Genomic DNA, 19,263 nt, shown 5'->3' on the forward strand with positions numbered 1-19,263 from the left:
TTTCTACAGGAAATTGTTCTTAAAGACGGGTCATGGATCACCCTGTTCTTCACAGGGAGCTTCAAAAGCCAATGAGTGAACTTTTGCTGCAACCATTAAAAGGTCTCCATGGCAGAAGGTCAAAGTAGAAACCAAACTAATTGTCTAACTGGAGAGAGGCAAAGCTAAGTAAATTGATGTCATGGCCGGGATTTATTGTAAGACAAGTGAATAAGCTGTCTTTTGTAACTACAGTATTAGGAAACTTTGATTGAGGCCATTGCAAATACACAGGTGGTGCCAAAATACACTCGACAGGCCTATAAATGTGTAAGAGGCCTGCTAACATCTTTTTTTGGCTTTGATTTGACACGTGTATTTGGTTATGTAAAGAATTTCTCCAAAAAAGGTGGTGGTTTGGCCATTGGACGGTGCCAATTGCTGTTTTAGGTGTTACCACAGAACCGTTACAGCGTGCCAAGACCTGGCTATTCAGTGCAATGGCTGTGATCATCCATGATTGCTGTGTGTTCACTGGCATTTACCTTGTCCAGATATGGATACATCAATCTTCGGAAAATGTTCCACTAGTGTAGCCTTAAACTCTTGCAACCAGACATAAATAAAAATGTGTTTTACCTCGGAAACCACTTACGGTCCAAACCTTCACTCTTTGTTTAGATTGAGGCTTTCACTTAGCTTATTTGTACCGAGAAGAGATATGATGAAACTTTATTTACTTAGCTGTGGCGATTTTATGACGCTAAGTAAATAATGTGTAATTGACTATAATAAGCAGGTATACATTAGCCCGTAGTGGTAGACTAAAGAGAGCTTGTATGGCATTGGTTGAATGCTTCAGATATGACTTACGTCTTTCTATTTGATATTTCTCTCCAATGTCGAATCAAAATGCTAATAATCAAATGAAATAACAAACAGGCACTTATAACTTAGCATTTTATCAGTTAACACTAAAAGATATTTAAATACAGGTCTTTTATTGGCTCTCATTAGACTGTGAAAATGTATTTTATGAGTATCCAAAGGAATTTCTTGCACTCATGAACAGTAACAAGATTCTTCCAGTAATTGTCATTAATGGAGCTATTATAAGTAACGTTAGGTGCATTTTAAATGCATTATGTAAGATAAATTCTTTCAAATGTTACTTGGTTGATACATCCAAGTAACAAGTGTGAAAGAAATTTCTGTCACTGAGGTAAGTTCTTTTCTGCTGCCCTCTAGTGGTTGTATTGACGTGGTGCCATACAACAATAGCACTATATTAATATTGTATTGATGTATTATATTATTATTATATTATATCATATTAGTATGTATTAATATTGTACTTGAGTAATTTAGGGGGCGCTCCAAATACCAAGATATAGTTGTGCTGCTTGTAAAAAAGATTTATTTAGCTTTTCGCTTGTTTGCTCAACTGTGTGCATATATATATATATATATATATATAAACTTATTATATAAGAGAAAAACAGCTTTCCAAATGATTCATAATGATGTGATTATGCCACCTGGAAGCCTTTCTGGGCTAATTTTTTGAATAATCAATCCTCCAGAGGTGACAATGCCTCACATACTGACTGACATCTTGCACATTTTACTCATGACTGTGGTATGTTTCTCACTTCTTCAGCAGTTTCAGGAAGTGGGGGTGAGTCGCTAAAATCAGGAAACTGAATGTTGCTATTGATACCGCAGCAACGGGTGAAAGCTAACTTATTCGCACGGACAGAACGCCGCAACTGGATTTTGAGGGGAATTTAAAAAGAAAACGTATTTCTTCGAACTATGATCCTTATGGACTGATCATTTTACGGACCTTCAAGACATAAACATGGAAGACCTCATCTGCTGTAGGGAATCAGGTAAATTAGTGATCCCTTTCTAGAATCATCCTTACGTCATTGAGTTTTTTGTTGTCCTTCTCAAATGTAATTTACTGCAATGTGATTTATTTAAAAAAAAAAAAAACACTTATTTTATTCTTTATGATCACAGCAAAAGAGGAAGAGAGGCTTTCAGCTCTCGTTTGAGGTCAAATTCATATGCAAGTCTTTTTCCTGTCTCACAAGTCCAACTGTTGATGGCGCATGGCAGCAGCCCATTAACAAATACATGTCAACTCTCTCAGAACTGCCATCAGTGGGAACCCTGATGAACTTTGATTACTCGTGTTGGGTTTCTTTCCCAGTTAGTGAGCACAGAGGTGAACTTGACCTGATTAAACACTTTAATGAGTCACACTAAATTACCCTGGCGGCTGTTGACACAGTGCAGTGTTTGTCCAATTCCTTGTGGACCCTCTGCACTGAAATAGCCACAACAGTTTGTACATTCATGCTCAAACCACGCTCACCTTGGCATTCCACAGCCGGACAGCTGGTATGTTGTCGAACATTACCACGATAAACACGAGCAGCAGCCACATGGAAATGAACGCATAATATCGCCACTGTCACATTATTAGTATAATATTTGTAATGATTAGGAGCACTGCGATGACTTTTACATGCTTTGCCTAGATCAGAGGCTTGACACAAATTAATACTTAGATTTCCAGGTTTATGAAGTGACTTTCGCTGCTTGCTACTTAGTACATAAAATATAGTGGAGATTCGCGCATAATATATTGTTTGTACTGTACAGTATACCTATTTTCAATAAACCTAAGCAGTAATAACAATTTACGATTTATCCAGTACGCCCCAGAGAAGCGCTGAATAAAATTGCAGCATGACAGAGTAATGGTTCACACAGCTGCCTCACAATGCAGAAGTCGGGGATCCGAATCTTGGCCTTCCTGCGTGGAGTTTGCATATTCTCACCTTGCTTGTGTGGGTTTTCCCCTCCCAGACCACCAAACCATGGATACGGTATGGTCATTGAACACCAAATTGTCCAAAGGTGTGCATGTGAGGGTCAATGGTTGTCTACTGTCTATGTGCCCTGCCATTGCCTGGTGACAAGTGCAGGAGTGTACCCAGCATTTCGCGTAGAATCATACAATAAGCTCAGCTCAACGATGACCTTGTGACCCTAGTGATTTGAGACTCAGTGAGGACAAGTGCTCGAGAAAATTGATGGCTACTTGGCCAAAGCCAAGGATAATATAGTGGTTCACATAGTGGAGATAATTTTGTTTCAGCAAATGATGTGCTGATTGCTGTTACTTAGCTCATGAAGACTTTTTTTTTTTTTTTTTTTACACTTTCACTTCTCGCACTTAGTCACACAATTTAGCCTCTTCAATTAACCTACAATGCATGTTTTTGGGGATGTGGGAGAAAACCGGAGTAGCCAGAGAAAACTCACAGAGCCGCGGGGAGAACACGTATGGTAGCCTCCACACAGGCGTGGCCGGGATTTGGACCCCAGTCCTCACAACTGTGAGGCAAATGCTCTAAACCCACAGTTGTCACACTGGTGGCCTGGGGGCCACATCCAGCTCAGCACGTCATTTTTTTTGGCCTGCGAGAGTGTGCATTGGCTTGTGGTTCTAGCTAATGTACCAAAATTCCAAATTAGCTTCACTTATAAAAATACGGAGATATTGCAATTTACCACCCCCACTTTTTAAAATAAAATTAATTTCATACTGTAGTTGAACAAACTGTTTTTATTAGCTTTTGAGTTCAAATTACATATTTATTTGTTTATATGGAAGATGAGGCTACCATACACTCATATGGGTTTGCAGCCATAACAATCCTCTGAGTAGAACCATAACTGCAACGTGGTTCGTGACAAAAATGAGTTTGACACCCCTGCTTCTAACCAGTCGGCCACCGTGGCACCTTACCATAAATTCACTCAATAAAGTTCATTTCAACTATATTGTTTGTAAGTAGAACTGTGTGTGTATCATTTCACTTTTTTATTTATTTTTCCAGTTAATTCTCCATCCCTCTCACCACATGATCTAGTAATTCTGCACACTGCTGAGGGACAGGATTGGGCCATGTATTTGCAGCAGATCATGCAAAAGTCCTCCAGGAAGTTCCAAAAAAGCTCCGTTTTGCTATATAACATTGGCCCATATGATGATGGGTACAACTTTGAAAATGTCGACAGCTTCAACTGCATTGTGCTGCTCCTCACTGGAGCATTCATAGACTTCATGTCTGAGTCAAAACTGCATGGGGGCCTTCAGAGGCTGCTCCACCCATCACACCGAGTTGTGGCGCTGTTGTGTGGCGTGTCCGAAGAAGACGTACGGACGGCTGATGGCTTTGAAGACTGGGCAAGTTGGAGAAAACTTCACGCTAAGGATGAACCTGCTGTCTACGTCTCGACCATTTTGGAGACCATCACTAACAGTAGGCTGCATTTCATCATTGCCAGACCGTATAAATGTGTACCGAGTTGGGCTGGAAATCATTTTATACTGTTGTTGAAAAGAAAAATGTGAAACGATAATGCAGAAAGATGTTACGATGCAATACACAAGTCCACCCATCCATCCACTTTCTTTGCCACTTATCCTCACAAGGGTCACGGGGCGTGCTGGAGCCTATCCCAGCTATCAACGTGCAGGAGGCGGGGTCCACCCTGGACTGGTTTGCCAGCCAATCGCAGGGCACATAGAGACAAAGAGCCGCACTCACGATCACACCTAGGGGCAATTTAGAGTGTCCAATTAATGTTGCATGTTTTTGGGATGTGGGAGGAAACCGGAGTGCCCGGAGGAAACCCATGCAGACACGGGGAGAACATGCAAACTCCACACAGGCGGGTCCGGGATCAAACTCAGAACTGTGAGGCCAAACCTTTCCAGTTGAGACACCGTCCCGCCATTACACAAGTCACTTAATCATTAATAATATACTGTGATTTTTGTCCCCCACTTAACAATTAAATATTTCTGAAAATACACGTTATCTGTATTCTGATTCTGAAGATTTCCTTGAAGTTGTGGCTGCAACAGCATCGGGAGCAACATATCATACAAGAGGCGTTTCTCAGTTTGACACTCTCACATACATGAATAACGAAACCAAAACCGTCTGAGTAATAAACTCAATATCTCTTGGCTTTCATTTTCTCCTCTGGCGTCTTTGGGTTGGTTTATTTATTTATGTATTTATTATGTATTATCTGATTGTTTGGATCCTTTTTTTAGCTATTTGTGTTCTTATTTGTTTTCTCGAAGGCATGCTCCAGGCTGAACATGTGATGAAATGCACAGCCTCAGATGAGCTGCACGTCACAGAAGCCTCTTCAAGTGAAGATCCCTCCACTCATGGGACACAGGAAGTCTTGTCAGAAGCGTGTCAAAAAAGAACTTGGAAGGATGAACATGTTGCTGTTGGTCTTTCAGTAACCAAGGAAATGAATGCTCACACACACATCAACTGCGTCACTGTCCAACCACGCCGAATTCTCTGTGGAGTAAGTCTGCATTGTGGTCATTACATTATGACACAAAAGCAAATGTCAAGACGGGAGTTGTTTCAAATGTGCTCCGTAAATGATCCATGTGATTCGGTTCCTTGTTCAGGTGGAGGAGAAAATTTTCATTATTTTTAATGCAAAAGTAAATGATCTCCCATCACCAGAGGTGGAGTTTTCTTCTGAAAATAACCCAATAAAAATGGTTCCATGCACTGTTGAGAATGAGTACACCATAAGTCTTACTACACCCGGTAAGTTGTTTCAGAATTCAACTTCTTTATTGTTTTGTCACTGATGGGTATTCCAAACTTTTGTGTTTTTATGTTTTCAATTAGATCATAACAACGTGCTATGGGGTGGTTACCCCTTCTCATAATGATAATTAGAATTCGAGTTTTGTACAAATGTATTGATTTGTACAACTTATCAGTGGAAAACTGATTTACAGTGAAGAAAATGAGTATTTGAAAACCCCGCTATATTGCAAGTTCTCCCAGTTAGAAATCATGGAGGGGTCTGAAATTTTCATCGTAGGTGCATGTCCACTGTCAGAGAGATAATCTAAATTGAAAAATCCAAAAATCACAATGTATGATTTTTTAATGATTTATTTGTGTGATACAGCTACAAACAAGTATTTAAACACCTGAGAAAAACAGTGTTAATATTTGGTACAGTAGCCTTTGTTTGCAGCTACAGAGGTCAAACGTTTCCTGTAGTTGCTCACTAGGTTTGCACACACTGCAGGAGGGATTTTGGCCCACTCCTCCACAGAGATCTTCTCGTGATCAGACAGGTTTCTTAGCTGTCACTGAGAAACACGGCGTTTCAGCTCCCTCCAAAGATTTTCTATTGGGTTTTGGTCTGGAGACTGGCTCGGCCATGCTAGAACCTTGATATGCTTCTTACGGAGCCACCCCTTGGTTTTCCTGGCTGTGTGCTTCGGGTCATTGTCATGTTGAAAGACCCAGCCACGACCCATCTTCAATGCTCTGACTGAGGGAAAGAGGTTGTTCCCCAAAATCTCACAATACATGGCCGCGGTCATCCTCTCCTTAATACAGTGCAGTCGTCCTGTCCCATGTGCAGAAAAACACCCCCAAACCATGATGCTACCACCCGCATGCTTCACAGTAGGGATGGTGTTCTTGCAATGGAACTCATCATTCGTCTTCTTTCAAACACAGTCAGTGAAATTATGACCAAAAAGTTCCATTTTGGTCTCATCTGACCACAAAACCTTCTCCCATGACTCCTCTGTATCATCCAAATGGTCATTGGCAAGCTTAAGACGTGCCTTGACATGTCCTGTTTTAATCAGGGGAACCTTCCGTGCCATGCATGATTTCAAACCATGACGTCTTAGTGTATTACCAACAGGTCACAGCTCTTTTCATGTCATTGACCAAGTCCTATCATGTCGTCCTGGGCTGGTTCCTTACCTTTCTAAGGGTGGGTGCATGGGGCTCCACTCCGAACAAGATTGAGCGTCACGTTTGGCTTCTTCCATTTTCTAATGATTGCTGACTTATTGTGCTTTGTTTATTTGATTGCTTTTATTTGATTATCTGTAACCCTGTGCAACCTGTCGGCCGGTCCCAAGCCCGGATAAATGCAGAGGGTTGCGTCAGGAAGGGCATCAGGCATAAAACTGTGCCAAACATATATGAGCGTTCATCAAACGAATTCCATACCGGATAGGTTGTGGCCCGGGCTAACCTCGCCCGCCCCCAGCACTGTTAATCTCCAAGGCATAGGTAGAAATTCAGATAATGTGGGTCGAAGACAAAAAAAGAGGAGGAAAGCGACTTAGTCGGCAGAAGAATAAGAAGAGGAATGCACAGATCCGACAACTGTGTGTAGGAACTTTGAATGTTGGGACTATGACAGGAAAAGCTCGGGAGTTAGTTGACCTGATGATTAGGAGAAAGGTTTATATATTGTGCATCCAACAGAGCAAGTGGAAAGGGAGTAAGGCTAGACGTTTAGGAGCAGGGTTTAAATTATTTTACCATGGAGTAGATGGGAAGAGAAATGGAGTGGGGGTTATTTTAAAGGAAGAGCTGTCTAAGATTGTCTTGTAGGTGAAAAGAGTCACCTAACCCTAACCCTACCAGATGGAGTGATGAGGCTGAAATTTGAAACCTCGAGTTGAAAGAGAAATTCTGGAACGAACTAGACGAAGTAGTTCTGAGCATCCCAGAGAGAGAGAGAGTTGTGATTGTTGCAAATTTCAATGGGCATGTTGGTGAAGGAAATGGGCGATGAAGAAGTGATGGGTAAGTACAGCATCCAGCAAAGGAACTTTGAGGCACAGATTGTAGTGGACTTTGCAAAAAGGATGGAAATGGCAGTCATGAACACTTATTTCCAGAAGAGAAAGGAACATGGAGTGACCTACAAGAGCGGAGGTAGAAGCACGCAGGTGGATTATATTTTGTACAGATGATGTAATCTAAAGGAGGTTACTGACTGTAAGGTAGTGGTGGGGGAGAGTGTAGCTCAACAGCATAGGATGGTGGTGTGTAGGATGACTCTGGTAGCAGGTAGGACGATTAAAAAGACAAAGGTAGAGCAGAGAACCAGGTGGAGGAAGTAGAGAAAGGAAGAATGTTGTGTGGCCTTTTGGAAAGAGGTGAGACAGGCTTTAAATGGATAGGATGAGCTCCCAGAAGACTGGAATACTACTGCCAAGGTATTCAGAGAGACAGGCAGGAGAGTACTTGGGGTGTCTTCTGGTAGGAAAGGGTAGAAGGAGACTTGGTGGTAGAACCCCAAAATACAGGAAGTCATGCAAGGAAAGAGATTAGCAAAGAAGAAGTGGGGCACGGAGAGGACTGAGGAGAGGCGAAAGGAATACATTGAGATGTGACGTGGGGCAAAGGTAGAGGTGGCGAAGGCTAAACAAGAGGCATATGACGACATGTACACCAGGTTGGATATGAAAGAAGGAAAAAAGGATCTCTACTGGTTGGCCAGACAGAGGTATAGCGATGCGAAGGATGTGCAGCAAGCCAAGGTGATTAAGGATAGCGATGGAAACATGTTAACTGATGCCAGTAGTGTGCTAAGTAGATGGAAAGAGTACTTTAAGAAGTTAATGAATGAAGAAAATTAGAGAGAAGAAAGAGTAGAAAGTATGAATGACCAGGATGTGGCAATGATTAGTAAGGGGGAAGTTAGAAAGGCACTGAACAGGATGAAAAATGGAAAGACAGTTGGTCCTAATGAGATACCAGTGGAATGATGAAAAGCAATTTGGAGGGGTGGCTGTGGAGTTTTTGACCAACTTATTCAATAGAATACTAGCGGGTGAAAAGATGCCTGAAGAATGGAGGAAAAGTGTTCTAGTTCCCATTTTTAAGAACAAAGGCGATGTTCAGAGCTGTGGGAATTATAGAGGAATAAAGTTGATGAGCCACACAATGAAGTTATGGGAAAGAGTAGTGGAAGCTAGACTCGGGATAGAAGTAAGTATCTGCGATCAACCAAGTACCAAGAGAGGAACTGTGGTACTTAAAGCGCAAGTGTGGTGTGGCTGAGAAATATGTTAGAATAGTACAGGACATGTATGAGGGCAGCAGAAAAGCAGTGAGATGTGCCGTAGGTGTGACAGAAGAATTTAAGGTGGAGGTAGGACTGCATCAAGGATCCGCTCTGAGCCCCTTCCTGTTTGCGGTAGTAATGGATAGGCTGACAGACGAGGTTAGACTGAATTCCCCTTGGACCATGATATTCGCAGATGATATTGTGATCTGCAGTGAAAGCAGGGAGCAGGCGGAGGAACAATTAGAAAGATGGAGGCACACACTGGAAAGCAGAGGAATGAAGATTAGCCCAAGTAAAACAATATATGTGCATGAATGAGAGGGGCAGAGGAGGAAGAGTGACGCTCCAGGGAGAAGAGATAGTGAGGGTGGATGACTTCAAATACGTGGGGTCAACAATACAGAGCAATGGTGAGTGTGGTAAAGAAGTAAAGAAACTGGTCCAAGGAGGGTGGAACAGCTGGCGGAAGGTGTCTGGTGTTGTATGTGACAGAAGAGTCTCTGCTTGGATGAAGAGCAAAATTTACAAAACAGTGGTGAGCCCGGCCATGATGTACGGATTAGAGACAGTGGCACTGAAGAGACAACAGGAAGCAGAACTTGAGGTGGCAGAAATGAAGATGTTGAGGTTCTCGCTCCGAGTGACCAGGTTGGATAGGATTAGAAATGAGCTCATTAGAGGGACAGCCAAAGTTGGATGTTTTGGAGACAAGATTCGAGAGAGCAGACTTCGATGGTTTGGACATGTTCAGAGGCGAGAGAGTGAGTATATTGGTAGAAGAGTGCTGAGGATGGAGCTGCCAGGCAAAAGACCGAGAGGAAAACCAAAGTAAAGGTTGATGGATGTAGTGAGGGCAGACACGAGGACAGTGGGTGTTGGAGACGAGGATGAACGAGATCGGCTTAAATGGAAAAAGATGACACGCTGTGGCGACCCCTAACGGGACAAGCTGAAAGAAGAAGAAGCTCCAACAGTGGAACGTTTTTTTCACCAAGCTGCTTGGCAATTTCTCCGTAGCCCTTTCCAGCCGTGTGGAGTTGTAGAATTTTGTCTCTGGTGTCGTTGGACAACTCTTTGGTCTTTTCCATGTTACAAGTTTGAGTCTTACTGATTGTATAGCCTGAACAAGTGTCTTTATGCACCAAACGACGTCACACAGGTGCATCTGATTCAGGATAATACATAGAGTGGAGGTGGAGTTTTCAAGGCTGACTAACAGGTCTTTGAGGGTCAGAATTGTAGCTAAAAACAGGTGTTCAAATACTTATTTGCAGCTGTATCACACAAATAAATTATTTTTAAAAATCATACATTGTGATTTCTGGATTTTTATTTTTAGACTACCTCTCTCACAGCGGACATGCACCTACAATGAAAATTTCAGACCCCTCCATGATTTCTTAGAGGGAGAACTTGCAATATAGCAGGGTGTTCAAATAATTATTTCCTTCACTGTATTTGTTGGATCACTTGAAAAATATTTCAGGTTATGAAAATACTTTGGTACCAAAATGTATACTCTCTTTTTTACCCCCTAGAAATGCAAGCAGGAGTGGCATTGCTCACTCTGTGCTCTAATCAAGCACGTATAAGCTTGAAATGTATCACGTACTATACCAACATGGGAGAAGTCAGACAGTGTCTTGAAAATTCTGCCGACCCCATAAATTTCCTCTGCCAGGTGAGACCTGATATTATTTGTTGAATCCCAGCGCTAATTTCCGAGATTTTGATATTTATCTTGTTTTGTGTTTCTTCAGGCTTTCAATTTGATGTCCAATTCAGTTGAATTTTTGGACAACATTCTAAGTGACTCATTAAAATCCAAGATGCCTGCATGTCTTCCGCTGTTTGGGATCAGCCAAATTGAGGAGCACAATATGGCAGCATGTTAGTGCAGCACACTGATTACTGGAATCTGTTTTTGAGAAAATTCCTTAAATAATTTCCTCGTGTTTGGGGCAGATCTATGGAACTTAACAATCACCGTAAATCCCCTAAAATAAAATTTAATTACAGTAGTGGTATGTAAGATGGCACGGTGGCTCAGATGGTAAAAGGTTGGCCTTACAGTTCTGAGGTCCCCGGTTCAATCCCAGATTTTCTTAGCTGCTTATCCTCACAAGGGTCACAGGGAATACCAGAGCCTATCCCAGCTGTCAACGAGCAGGAGGCGGGGTACACCCTGAACCAGTTGCCAGCCAATCACAGGGCACATCGAGACAAACAGCCGCACTCACAATCACACCTAGGGGCAATTTAGAGTTTCCAATTAATGTTGCATGTTTTTGGAATCTGGGAGGAAACCGGAGTGCCCAGACGAAACCCATGCTGGCAACGGGGAGAACATGCAAACTCCACACAGGCAGGTCCGGGATCGAACCCGGGACCTCAGAACTGTGAGCCCAAGGCTTTCCAGCCAATCCACCATGCTAGAAGTTTATATGTAATGCAAACAAATGTAATTTGCAATGTGAGTTTTACAATTTTGAACGAAACTATGTCTGGAAGCATGTACTAAGACTTTTGACGATTTTGTGTTATTATGGATAAAAATAAAAACAAATCCCAAAAAAAGCAAGGGAAAAAATAGCCCAAGTATTTAGTGTGACATCTTTGTCATATCTTCTTGAACAAAAAGTACCAACATAAATGTATCTGTAAATTGACCTTTGACTTGTAACATTCCCGGAAGAATAATTGGCACTCTGTCCTTCAGATAAGCGCAGCGAGGAACTTCCCACGCTGCTCCACTTTGCTGCGAAGTACGGCCTGAAGAAGCTGACGCGCGTCGTCCTTCAGATTCCTGGGGCGCTGCAAGCTTACAGTGTGATGAACAAGAACGGCGATTATCCAAACACGCTGGCGGAAAAGAGTGGCTTCCCAGATCTCCGACAGTTTATTGATGAATTTGTTGTATGTCCAATAATTTCATGTTCTATTTGTTTCTGATTAATATATACCTTTTTCTGTCTGATTGTCCAATCTTAGTTTAAATCTAACCCTATCTTGTTTTCTAACAAATTGTCCAGAGGGAATATATGCTCAAATCTCACAAAGAAGGTCCAGATGAGATTGAAGAGGACTATGAACAGATGTCAAATACCAAGTACTCAGGTTGTCCCAATGACATGTATGTGTCAATGCTGGACATAAGCCCTGAGTGTGCAGATGACCTATGTAATTATTAAATGTGGTTGATAGATTTTGTTCACATTATTCCAATGTGAATGTTGGGGATCTGAACATGTTGTTGGTGTGCTCGTAGATGAAGTCATGAATGCAGTAGCGGAAAACCCCGAGGAAGCTATGTTGAGGAGATTTTTTCAAGGTGAACAGCATTAAAAAGACATTTTTCAATTGCAATGATGTAAAATGCATCATAGATATATCCTTTTTTCAAAAACTTTCAGCAAAACCTCACAACAGCATAGCCCTGGATGAGGGGAAGCAAGTGAAATGTGAGCAAATGGAAAATACAGAAGCAAATGTGCTGAACGAAATTTACAATGAGTTTGAACCCTACAACCTGTCCAGTGAAGAGATTTATGATACTCTGGATGACAATAATTGCCGCAATGCAGCAGTCCGGTCCCGACCACCAGCCCCGGTCCCCAGACCTGAAATTGAGCCTGAACCTGAAAAAAATGTAACCTATATTGCAAAAGGTACTTCACATTTAATCATTAAAAATGTTATAATTTTAATCCTGGATCACACCACTAACTGTGTTTTTGACAGTATTTTCAGATAAAGCTATGTTCCAAAATCGAGCCATGGAAACATATCAGGAAGGTAAAGAGAAAGAATTAGTGGAATTTCTGAGGTCCAGTGCAATCAGCTGGTCGACCTCCATTTAGTTTGGGTTTGAAAGCAATTGTGCCCGTCAGAAATATCATATCTAGCCATCCATTTGATATGACACTTGTTCTCATTATGATCACGGGAGAGCTGGTTGCGGCATACAAATTGGACCAGGCTAGCACATACGGACATGAACCATTGCTGCACATTCCCTTCTCGGGATCATTTATTCTTCAGTGTGTTTAACGTGCATGTTTTTAGAATGTTGGAGGAAACTGGCAGTCTCACAGAACACAAGCATGGAGAGAACATGCAAACCCCACACATGAAGCGTGGAGCTGAGATTCAAACCTCGATCTGAGAACTGTGAGGCACACGTGCTAACCAAAAGGCAACTGTGCTGCCTAGAAAACTGTTACTGTACCATTAGATTAAGCCTTCGGTCCCACAGTGCATTCGACTTTAGAGGTTCCATTCTTAGATTGTTTTCAGCATTTATGTGACATTGTACAACAATTTATTTTCAGGATATATATTTTTTTGCCAAGTGGATCATTCCATAGCAATTGATAAGTGCCTCTCCTCAACTGCAGCTCAGCCTGCGATGGACTCCCCCGTACCTGTATATGATGCTTTTGCTGGCATGAAGACGCCCGGTCAGAGACAGCTGATAACCCTGCAGGAGAGGGTAAAAATTGGAGAAATTACTGTGGATGAAGCCGTCTCTGAATTCAAAGCTTGGCAGCTGGACCATGAGCGCAGAGCAATGTCAGTGCGCTATCAGCAGGTAAAACTGTTACTATCTGCCAGTGTGTGAAATGCTAAATAATCATCAGTACCTACATCTCATACATGTCTTCTTTTTCTCTCAGGATAATCTTAGAAGATTAAGAGAGAGCATCAACAGGCGTCACAATGAGAGAGAAAAGGCAGGAAAGAACCTTGGTAATGTGCTGCATGTTGTGCCGTTATGGGGTTAAAATACTTTCAAGTGAAGAAATGCCACTTGGTTAATTGCATATTTAGGAAGTCGGTCAGGGTAATTACTGTACATTTTCAAGTGTTGCTTAGTAAATATGTGATGTGGTTTCTCCCCTGTCAGACTATGAGATAAGTGCCCCACTGCAGAGAAACTCCTTTTGGGGGGCCACTGGGACATTGGAGTCTGCTGTATATGACGGAGCGCCCAAAATGGTGCCTCCATCCTCCTCAACGGGCCAGTTTATCCAAAGAGGCACCTGGAAAACAGGGAGCACATCCAGTACATCCAGTGGGTCCTATTGTAATTGTTATTTCAACTTGACTGCTAGGTTCAGCAATTTCTCATGTTTCCTTTTAAACACAAAAAGGGATCTGGTATTGCTAATATTTTGTGTCTTTTGCACCCCTGACTCGTTACCAATTAGGCACAGCTCGACATACAGTACATTGAGGCAGACAACAATTCTCGCTCCGATTGACATTGTGTGGGAATTGAACTCACTCTGCTCGTACCAAAATCACTCAAAAGCACCACAACATCGTCAGAAACTACTGACTCCTTCTTCTTTTTCTTTCGGCTTGTCCCGTTAGGGGTCGCCACAGCGTGTCATCTTTTTCCATTTAAGCTGATCTCGTTCATCCTCGTCTCCAACACACACTGTCCTCATGTCCTCCCTCACAACATCCAACAACCTTTTCTCTGGTCTTCCGCTTGCTCTTTTGCCTGGCAGCTCCATCCTCAGTACACTTCTACCAACATACTCACTCTCTTGTCTCTGAACATGTCCAAACCATCGAAGTCTGCTCTCTCACCTAACCTTGTCTCGAAAACATCCAACTTTGGCTGTCCCTCTAATGAGCTCATTTCTAATCCTATCCAACCTGTTCACACCAAGCGAGAACCTCAACATCTTCATTTCGGCTACCTCAAGTTCTGCTTTCTGTTGTTTCTTCTGGGCCACCGTCTTTAATCCGTACATCATGGCCGGCCTCACCACTGTTTTATATTTCCTTTTATAATACAATACTGTATACCTCTATTCCACTGCAAACTAGAAATTACAATAGTTCTCTGCTAGAACGGTGATCTCGTGGTTATTTTGTCAGCCCTAAAGTTGAGAAGTTCTGGGTTAGAATCTTTGTAGTAGCATGTTGTTTGTTTACCTGTTCCTTTTATACAGTGAAGAAAATAAGTATTTGACCATCCTGCTATATTGCAAGTTCTCCCACTTAGAAATCATGGAGGGGTCTTAAATTTTCATTGTAGGTGCATGTCCACTGTGAGAGAGATAGTCGAACCCAATGTATGATTTCTTAACCATTTATTTGTGTGATACAACAGCAAATAAGTATTTGAACACCCGTCTATCAGCTAGAATTCTGACCGTCAAAGACCCGTTGGTCTGCCTTTAAAAGTCCACCTCCACTCCATGTATTATCCTGAATCCCCCATCTGTGTGAGGTCGTTAGCTGCATAAAGACACCTGTCCACCCCATACAATCAGTAAGACTCAAACTTGTAACATGGCCAAGACCAAAGAGCTGTCCAAAGACACCACAGACAAAATTGTACAACTCCACATGGCTGGAAAGGGCTACCGAGAAATTGCCAAGCATCTTGGTGAAAAAAGGTCCACTGTTGGAACAATCATTAGAAAATGGAAGAAGCTAGACATGATGGTCAATCTCAATCGGAGTGGAGCTCCATGCAAGATATCACCTCGTGGGGTCTCAATGATCCTTAGAAAGGCGAGGAATCAGCCCAGGACTACACGCCAGGACTTGGTCAATGACATGAAAAGAGCTAGGACCATCGTTTCCAAGGTGACTGTAGGTAATACACTAAGACGTCATGGTTTGAAATCATGCATGGCACGGAATTTCCCCTGCTTAAACCAGCACATGTCAAGGCCCGTCTTAAGTTTTCCAATGACCATTTGGATGATACAGAGGAGTCATGGGAGAAAGTTTTGTGGTCAGATGAGACCAAAATTGAACTTTTTGGTCATAATTCCACTAATCTTGTTTGGAGGAGTTCAAGTATCTTGGGGTCTTGTTCACGAGTGAGGAAAGAATGGAGCTGGAGATTGTCAGGCGGATTGTTGCAGCATTTCCAGTGATGACCAAAATAGAACTTTTTGGTCATAACTCCACTAACCGTGTTTGGAGGAAGACGAATGATGAGTTCCATCCCAAGAACACCATCCCTACTGTGATGCATGGAGGTGGTAGAATCATGCTTTGGGGGTATTTTTCTGCACATGTGATAGGACAACTGCACTGTATGAAGGAGAGGAAGACCGCGGCCATGTATTGTGAGATTTTTGGGGAACAACCTCTTTCCTTCAGTCAGAGCATTGAAGATGGATCGTGGCTGGGTCTTTCAACATGACAATGACCCGAAACGCACAGCCAGGAAAACCAAGGAGTGGCTCCGTAAGAAGCATATCAAGGTTCTGGCGTGGCCTAGACAGTCTCCAGACCTAAAGCCATTGGAAAATCTTTGGAGGGAGCTGAAACTCCGTGTTTCTCAGCGACAGCCCAGAAACCTGTCTGATCTAGAGAAGATCTGTGAGGATAATACTGTGTGCAAACCTGGTGAACAACTACAGGAAACGTTTGACCTCCGTAGTTGTAAACAAAGACTATTGTACCAAATATTAACATTGGTTTTCTCAGCTGTTCAGATACTTATTTGCAGGTGTATCACACAAATAAATAGTTTTAAAAAATCCTACATTGTGATTTGTGGATTTTTCTTTTTGATTATCTCTCTCACAGTGGACATTCACCTACAATGAAAATTTCAGACCCTCCATGATTTCTAAGTGGTGAGAACTTGCAATATAGCAGTGATCACATACTTATTTTCTTCACTGTATGTGTCTTCTGCATTTGTATTATAATAGATATTTTTGGGATGATGTAGTCGAACAGTGCAAGGTTTGAGAAGGAACCAAGAGAGAGATAAGAAAGAACACAGAAAAATGTGTACAAGACATGAGACTGGCAGACTAGACTGCTATAGTCTCAAAGTCATAATAGTTGTGTTTAGCAATTAGGCAGTGACTACACACCAAGCAAGTCAGTCCAAATTACTAGTGAATCAACACCATCAAGCATGCAATATTCATCATCAGTGTACTAAGTGGAATGACAATCGGGACGAAGGACTCCACCCCACCCATTCAAGAGGAAAGGGTGAGCCAAGGCATTCCCACTGACATGCCACAAGCCACGCCCATGGACTCAGGTGGATCACCAACTACTGGGTGAGCAAGAGGATCCCACCACAGTAGCCAGTCGCCATCCCAGAAGTGGGAGAGCTCGTAGAAGGTGCTAGCTGGAGAAGAGGCAAGACGCGGCTCTGTGACAAGGATGACCGAAGACCGGGAACCACAATGGGAGCCCACATCCACGCCAAGATCAGGCCATCTTGTTTGGAGTTTGAATCTACTCCCTGTGCTTGTATTGCTTTTCCGTCAATGTTATTTGTCCATATGCGCCAGTCCGAAGTGTACAACAACCTCCCGTCAGCGCTGATAGACTCCAGCTCACCTGTGACCCTGATGAGGACAAGTTCTCTAGGAAATGATTGGACGGATAATACTACTCTGACAGTGTCATTCAAAACTGAATCTTAATATGCTTGTAAATGTCACATTTTACATGCAGTGTTGCTGATGTATTGAATTTCCTTACATTGTTTATGTATGTCTAAAAATCTGAACAGTGAATTTTCCCTTACATCAGGCACAGAGAGCAACAGACTTAGCACGCACAGCAATTTGAGCTACAGCAGCGGGACAGAGCCAGATTATGAGGCAAGTCTGAAAACTGATGTGAATCATTTTTTTTGGTTCAACCATCATCTATTTTTAGTCTTTGTCTATTTAAGAATTAGAGGTATTACCTATTTTGTTTTTTTCAAGGACTCTCTTGAAAACCTCCCCCTTTCACCACGAACGACTGATCCACCTCCACTAATTCCACCCAGAATTCCGCCACGAAATTCGCAAAGGTAGTGATATGATTTGTTGTACCCTGGATTGTTTCCACATACACTGTGTGTTTCTTTCGGCTTGTCCCTTTCGGGGTTGCCACAGCGTGTCATCTCAGATGAACGCATATATATGTTTGGCACAATTTTTACGCCGGATGCCACTACAGTATTGAAAAACAACAAAGCTCACTTCCATTAACAACACTGAACAATTTAAAGTCTTCAATGACCCTAACATTCATGTTCTTGGAATGTGAAAGAAGCTAGAGTATCGAGAGAAAACCAACACAAGCATGGGGAAAACCTTAGAACTGTGACGTGCATGTGCTACCTATAATGAGCCAATGTGGATCAAATATTTTCATTCTTGAATACAACTACATACGAACCTAATTGCTGCTTTGTCTTACAGCACGTCAGATAAGATGTTGCATGAGCGTTATGTCACCTGCCCGACCCGAGCACCTCCTCAAAGACCGTCTCAAAGACACCCAAATCCTGCTCGTCCTGTTTCACGTCGACTGCGGTGATGGACAGAAATCAAAGTCTTGTGCACAATCTGGGTTCAGTTTTGTTTTAATGCTAGAGAGGTGAAGAGGTTGTGGACTTCGGTGGGGACAACATGAGAACAAAAGAAAGTACCAACATTGAGACATTTTCTTCTCTTGATTGATTTGACACGCTGCAAAAAGATGCTTATACAGTGGAATTGTCATGATCCTGCCGCTCCAGCACGAGCTGTGCGGGTGTCCGCGCAGGTGCGCTGATTGGAGGGTGCACACCTGCGCCTCATGCAGCCTGATTATGCTGTGGATTTATATGACCGCGATGACAACTGGCCGGCGCCAGTTCGTATGATCTTCATGTCCCGTTCGTGTGCTCCGGTATCCGTGATTGAACCTGTGTGTACCGACCTTCGCATGTTCTCCGACCAACCTTGTAAGCCTGACTCCTTTGATACTTCTGCCTGCGTTGATTGTTCCCCTGTGTACCGACTCCTGCCTGTCCGCTCATCTGTTCTCATCGCCCGACGTCCCAACTACCGCTGCTGCACCGGACTGCCTGCTCGATCCCCTACCTCTGCATATAATAAACGTGTCTCTTCTTGAACTACCTTGCGTCTTCCAAGTTCCTGCATTTGGGTCCTACTCTCGTTCCGATGGGACGTGACAGAACGAACTGGCCAATACAGGACCCAGCAGGAAAGACCCGGCGTCGCCGGGACCGACGCAAGGTAGACCGTCTGCCGGAGGACCAAGCCTGTCCAATCCGGGTAGGCTCCCTGACGTCCTCCACTTCCGTGTCTTACGCTCCGCCAGCGAGGTATGAATACGTCCCGAACACGACCCATCCGGCTCCTCATATTCTTCTGGACTCTGACTTTTCGGAGTATGCGGAGGACCGTGATTTGTATGACCGGCTGCCGGAGTACGACTCCGATTATTCTGATTATGAATCTGCTCGTCCGATCTTTCACCCCAGTCAGTTTGTTTCACCTCCCCGCGTTTCCAGCACCCGAGCGTCTTCGC

At 42.9% G+C, this 19,263-nt stretch overlaps 1 protein-coding gene across 2 annotated transcripts; it reads left to right on the forward strand.

Moving 5' to 3' along the window:
• The first annotated feature begins 1,647 nt into the window (after nt 1-1,647).
• pik3ap1 (phosphoinositide-3-kinase adaptor protein 1) lies at nt 1,648-18,844 on the forward strand. Of its 2 annotated transcripts, XM_061836587.1 has the most exons (17): nt 1,648-1,871; nt 3,897-4,322; nt 5,156-5,394; nt 5,504-5,648; nt 10,485-10,627; nt 10,707-10,836; nt 11,666-11,862; nt 11,979-12,126; nt 12,215-12,277; nt 12,360-12,614; nt 12,688-12,741; nt 13,344-13,537; nt 13,623-13,695; nt 13,853-14,020; nt 17,485-17,555; nt 17,664-17,752; nt 18,147-18,844. In XM_061836587.1, exons 1-17 carry the CDS (start codon nt 1,841-1,843, stop codon nt 18,262-18,264), a joined length of 2,544 nt encoding a protein of 847 aa, XP_061692571.1. In that variant the 5' UTR covers nt 1,648-1,840; the 3' UTR covers nt 18,265-18,844. The 2 variants fall into 2 exon arrangements, with proteins under 2 accessions (XP_061692571.1, XP_061692572.1); XM_061836588.1 differs by lacking the exon at nt 3,897-4,322.
• The last annotated feature ends 419 nt before the right edge of the window (nt 18,845-19,263 follow it).

This window comes from Syngnathoides biaculeatus, chromosome 12 (genome assembly GCF_019802595.1).
Source record: "Syngnathoides biaculeatus isolate LvHL_M chromosome 12, ASM1980259v1, whole genome shotgun sequence".
Classification (NCBI taxonomy): domain Eukaryota; kingdom Metazoa; phylum Chordata; class Actinopteri; order Syngnathiformes; family Syngnathidae; genus Syngnathoides; species Syngnathoides biaculeatus.